Source organism: Spea bombifrons, chromosome 2 (genome assembly GCF_027358695.1).
Source record: "Spea bombifrons isolate aSpeBom1 chromosome 2, aSpeBom1.2.pri, whole genome shotgun sequence".
Taxonomy (NCBI): Eukaryota; Metazoa; Chordata; class Amphibia; order Anura; family Pelobatidae; genus Spea; species Spea bombifrons.
The window spans coordinates 39,873,680-39,880,193 of NC_071088.1; the positions used below are offsets into that span (position 1 = coordinate 39,873,680).

Consider the following 6,514-nt stretch of genomic DNA (forward strand, 5'->3'; position numbering starts at 1 on the left):
TATTTTCTCTTCCCATAGAAATTGAGAGTGAGCTGCAAGAGGGCAGACAATCTCTGATTATGAAATTCACACAGCTGGGTGGCTTGGAAGAAGAAGTCAGGAACATCCGTGATTACATCAGCGAAAAGGCACATTACTACGCAAACTGCAAATAAGGGAGTCAGGGGACCGTCATCTCTCGGATGGATTTCAGCATGTGCCTCGCGTTTAACTTGACTGTGTATATCTCCATTGTCCACCTCTTCTAGAGTCTGCTTAAAATGCATGAGTGACCCACAATAATATTGCAACCGCTCGTCATATGAGATTTATAAAGATTCAAAATCAACTCAGATGTATCTCTGGATTCAGAAACATTTAGTATGCATGTAATGTTAAGACTGGTGTTATTTGGTTCCATAGGTCAATGGCATCCATCCTTGTGTTTTAGGTCATGAAACTGACTCAGTCACTGGTTGTAAGCTAAACTATATATTGTACAATGTAAGGAAAGATCGAGATTGTTTTCATTTTTTCCCTAGTGATGACAACACCATATGAAGTACCATATGCAAATTAATTTTACCACAAAAAAAGTGTTAAAGGGAAAGTTTCAAATATCACACAACCTAACCAAGAACAAATGCTAAATGTCTCCTGCTCATCTATGGTTGAGGGTAAGAGGCAAATATAAATGAGGGATTCTGCAGAACCCCCCATGTGTTTGGAAGGAGGACACCATGTGCACTCTCATATGCATTAGGGTGCATATAGTGGCTGGAGAGTACCTTTAGTTTGCATATGGTGCCACATTATGATATCATATACATCAGGGAAATCCAGCAAATATATACCTATTTATGAACAGCTATATGTGTTTATGATCTGAACCGATTCCTTCAAACAAAATGTAGTCGACCACAAGGTAGAATGATGAAACCCAACATATCAATGCGGAAATTGTATGAAGCAGCTGTATTCAAATCTGGATTATTTTAGGTATTTATTTAACACCTAAAGCAGTGCAATCCTCTTTAATCAACGTGTAATGGAAATTGAATTAGGGGCATTTAAAGAGAAGTCTGGTCACCTAATCCCCATTCTACAAAATACTTAAATAGTAACTGGCTCATTCATATATGTTATGTCATTCCATATCATCTAAAAACTGGTATATGTAATGTTTAGTTACAGTGTATAATATGGTCAAACTAACTCTATATTTTAATATATTTATTTAAATTTCTCAGAGTTTGCATACATATGTATTTGATACAAATAAACAAACTACCCAACACATTTTGCATTTACGTTATTTTAATTCTTGTGTTATTTTCCCTCCCAAGCAAATAGTTGGCAAATCAACTACAAAGAAGCAAAACAAACATTAACTTTTTATTAAAATCCCTGTTCCAAAATTATACTAAACTGGAGGGGAAGGGAAAGAAAAAAACAACAGTATCATAAAGCCAATGTCAGTAACAACTATAATTTATATAGCACCTTTCGTAGAGCTCTTTATCAGAAAGATGAATGGCTGAGTTGAATTTAAACATCCAGCACTGAGATGTGAATAGAAATTTTAGTTACGGTAAATACTAACTGAGCTATAGAATGATCAACCACTACCTTAGAAAAAGGGGGCACTGTACACAACCTGTCATCCACAGTGAAACAGACGTAACATCCAAATCATTTAACAGCATTGTACCACTCAACCTATATGGGTTATTTCATATCCAATAAATAATGAATACACTGATGCTGAAAATATGTGTGTTGGAATATACATACAAAATGTGCTCTTGTCTAGTGTTTAATCATGTGTTTATGCTGTTATGAAAAAGTTATTTTAATGTGAATATTAAATTACTTAAGCACTTAAGAGGAATCAATTAATTTAATATTGTATTCAATCAAGTCACCATTGATTGCTTATATGAAAACAATATTAAATTATAATATAAGATAAATAATTAAATCGAAATGAGTTAATGTAGCTGAAAATCAATCTGATGTAGATATAATGAAAACATCAAATTACAAGTAATGCTGAATTATATATACCATTTTTAGAAAAATTTGTGACTCTGTAGATAGAAAATAGTATACCACACCATACCAACTGATCGTAATATTCCTGTGATTGAACAGTAATGTCATGTGAGTAAAGATTAAATAGGCATAATTTGATTACACATGGCCATATTTAAACAATCAGTGTCATATTACAAACTTAACTACTCCGTGCTTATGATAGAGAATAATCTTACATGGTACAATAATATTGGCCAATTCCAATGAAGCGAAACATTTTTTATAACTCTCAGATATATCCTTAACATGATAAAATCTGTATATTTGTGTCACATAGCTGTATAGTCCGACAGACTACCTCTGCTGACTTGTGCTCCCTTAGGGTGGGTCAACACACTCTTTCCACGGTTTCCCAGTCACTAGCCTTGGCAATGAAGACTATTTTTTTTCAAACACATGGCTGGATATAGCATTTCCCGGAAAATGTAACTGCCGCTGGAGAAAACTGCCAACTGCACCTTCTCTCTGGAGTCTTCTCAGACGCTGGGGAGACGACAGGGTGGCGGGGGCCCCTTCAATCCAGTCTCATCCACCTGTATGGGATATATGTCCTCCAGTGCGTGTTTTGTACCATCCTCTGGTGGAGGGACCTCTGGTGAGTTAGGGCAGAGGCTAGCTGCGCTGTGACCCGCTTCTATGGGGTTTGTGGGTAGAGAGAGGCCATACTGCCTCTCTCATGTTGCCAATTCTTCGGCTGAGGTGGTCTGAGCGGGCACTGCTGGAGCGTCACGTTCAGACTCAGGAACAAGGGGGACGGGTGGACAGAGACCAGTGGCACTCTGCCCTGATGCCAGCGCTTCTGCTGAGGAGTGGGGATCTGGGACAACTGTCCAACATTCTGGCGACCAAGGTGTGGAGACCACAGTCCCATCCACTACCACAGTTTCTGGGGCCGTGTGACTGGACCTTACAAAGTTGCTGTGGTCAGGCCCAGGAAACAGGGAAGGGAGCAGGCAGAGGCCATGGACACTCTGCCCGGATGGCAGCTCTTCTGCTGGGTGGGTGCTAGTGGAGACCACAGTCCCATCCACTACACCCAGAAAACGTTCTTCCTTTTGCTGGGAAGGAAAGCCAATTGCATCCCTTCCAACATCCTCAGATGTAAAATCCATGGACACTGGGGCATACTGTTGAACACGGTTGAACTGTTTTTTTATATGCCTTCTCCATTTCCTACTCCTGTGTAATTAAAAAGTCTTCTCACCTCTCAGTCCTCCCTGAAATCCAGCATGTCATCAATCCGCCACTCTGCTGTACTGCCGAAGTCTGTATCCTCCTGGGGAACATCCCATAATAATCCCGGACCACCAAAGTCAGCCCTCTGGAGAACATTATTTTGCAGTCATTGGCTCTTAATGTACTCTTAGCTGGCTGTATCTACTCACAAGCCTTGCAATGCATGCATCATTAAAATACTTAATCAACCACAACATGGGACAGTAGTAATTTATGTTCTTCCACTGGCCACCTCATTCACACGCAGTGTTGCATACTAGTTTCAAATGAAGGAGGGCGTCTTTGAGATAGAGCCGGGTGAGCTGCCTGAATGCACCGCCTTCTCTTGAAGCTGTACGTTGTTATGATACGCCCGGTCATCATGCAAAGGGGAGGTCCACGCAAAATGAGGAATCATTCGGACGATATAAACGGGCAGCAGACAGAATTCATGTGTATTTACTTATTTTTATAGATTCGTTATTAGATTTTATACTATTACTTTTTTCTCCTGAGTAAGCCGAGCTTGAACTTGGCAAAAAGTGTTGAGATCATCTGTACTACTACACTGATCGATTTATATTTATTCCTATGATGAGAAGTGGGACTTCATTCATGTGGTTGAGCGTTTGTGCATACAATATTTGTTAAGCTAATTTTTCCTGTACGTGCAAATCTTCTTTTGTTTTTTTATTAATACTTCCATTGAGTTACTAGTGTGATACTGTACCATTGGAGTTCTGTTATTATTACAGATTTTAAGGAAGATATTAAAGAAGTGTTTCTCCATACTTCTTGATGAGCTTGCTTCAAACCTCATGTTTGTGAGTGGTATTAATCTATATGATGTTTTTGATATTTTATTTATACAATAATGCATTTTTTTTATTTTTCCCATGTGTATGCACACCATGTTGTGTCAATAGTTTCAAATAAGTGCTAGAATGTGATGTCACTGCAAGGGGCCAATTGTAACTGCTTATAGGTGCTAGCAAAGAGCCATGCAATTGCATCCAAAGTACAGTACAGAGGTGACACTTGGCTATCATATATATATATATATATATATATATATATATATATATATATATATATATATATATATATTATAAAAGATAATGTGGTTACTTATAGTTCCATTCAGTACACTGCTTTTTAAATAAAATAAAAAAATGTAAGCTTATTATCTAATAACCAAGTAGGACCTAAAATGATTAAGTTGACAATTTGGATGTGACTATGTTCGAATTTTTTTTTCTTTTTCTTTCTGTTATGTGTCATCTGTTACTTGTCAGTGTTTTATATATATATGTTTATAACTCAATAAAGAGATAAATAAAATAACATTAAAAAAAAAACTTGAATTTTAAGGTTCAGTTAACCTTATCTGCAAATCTCCCGTGCCTCAGGCAGAACTTTACCAACATAAAAAAATAGTATGTCGGTATAACCGAGAACTAGAAAATAAATGTACAAAACAGGTAGCATGGGAAATTAAGCATTCAATCCTATTTCCTTTTGAAATAAAAATGTACTGTTCCATCTAATAGAAGAATGCATATAATATAGTCTGCATACACAAAGGATAATAAGCACTGTGTGGCTACTTCTATGCAGTTGAAAGCAGCGTTAGGTTATGTAAGTCATTTTACGTTAATATGGACACCGCTATCCACTTTGATGTAATGCACTTGCAATGTAATGGTTATATTTATCAGGGTGAAAGGCATGAAACATTTCAGATATTAAAAAACCAACACTGAATATTTAGAATGGAACGCTGTATTTGCCACACAGAACTCTTTGTAATAAAAAAAAGTTTTGTTTATTTATAACCTCAAATAACAGGAGCCGAATACATTTAATATATTCATATTTACAGGAAACGCATTAGATGATCCCCAAATTTAAAGAGATAACAACAATTTTAATTAATTTAATGTATGTGCATCTGATTCATTAAAAGTGCGTGTCCAGCTCACGTTGACGCACTTTAAATACCCAACAGTGCTTTCTGAAAAGAATTTGTCATATTTGCTTTTATATTCCAGTACAAATTAGTCATATGTAGTTTTTGACATTTTACAAAGTACCGGTAAATGCTAAATAAAAAAAAAATATTTAATACATGATTAGCCACCTTAATAGTCTGTAAAAGAAAGGGCTTAAAATATACTTTGCTATTTACAAACTTCCACAGTTAGGCTACAGAATTCATGTTGGTTTGGAATTTGTCCTAGAATAGTTCAACGTAGGCGAACATCTATTTCCATAGGATAGAATCATTAAAGAATTACAGAAAAAAGCTCTGCATTAGTGCCATGATGGGCCTCTTCTGTATTTCACTTTTTAAATGCAAGTACATATACATATTTGCAGGCATTTAGATAATATAGTATAATATTATTATACGAGAGTTAACAAAGAATCTCAGAAATTAGTCTTTTTCCCATACATATTTCATAGAGCATGAACGCAAAGCCAGAAGATCCTGCTTATGATTTTAACTTTAAGAAAGCCGTGTCTCATCACAACTAGTATTATTATGTCTAATCACCTGGACAGCATTCTTACAAGTACTATGTAAAGAACTGAAGAACTCTAGAACCTTGGCTCAAGTCAAGAAATTCTTCAGAACAGAATGCTAATCTGGCAAAAGCCCATCATTTTCAATGCTGATCAACATGCAGAAAGCACTAGGATTTTTTAACAGAAGTTGCACAATACTACACCTTCAAACACAAAATAAATTGATCAACAGATAAAGTTAGAAATGTCTTTGTACAAGGACTGTTTGAATGTCCACCTAGACTCCTTGTAATGTCCAAGAATGCTTGTTTAAGATGGTAAAGCCAAGCAATGGAGCACTGCAGGACTGATGCCTCTGTGAAGAGCGATCAGTTCCGTGCCCAACAAAAATCACTGCCTTTGTCCTTCAGAAAGGTCCACGTTATTCAGACGGTGTTCCTAGCAAGGAAATGAAAGGGAGCTTCTTCTGCTTCCCTCTGAAGCGTGATCAATGTTTGGCTCTAATGCACAGACAAAGTGCAGCCTTTCTGCAATACATAAGCAAAAAAACGGTTGTTATTACATGGCATTTAAACACTTTAACAGACCTACAGTTTCATGCTTTTAATTTCCTAATAATATATATACAATATATGGGGAACATAGTAAATAACGTGGAATCTGAGCAATCCCCCAACTGAACTCTAAGGTTGTT

At 36.6% G+C, this 6,514-nt stretch overlaps 1 protein-coding gene across 1 annotated transcript in view; it reads left to right on the top strand.

Annotated features, from left to right (window-relative positions):
• The window catches only part of LAMB3 (laminin subunit beta 3), a 38,617-nt gene extending 38,072 nt beyond the window's left edge, over window positions 1–545 (top strand). The window contains exon 23 of the mRNA XM_053457584.1: window positions 19–545. Coding sequence (XP_053313559.1) covers window positions 19–155 — 137 coding nt within the window. The 3' untranslated portion in view covers window positions 156–545. The remainder of the gene's footprint in view (window positions 1–18) is intronic.
• The last annotated feature ends 5,969 nt before the right edge of the window (window positions 546–6,514 follow it).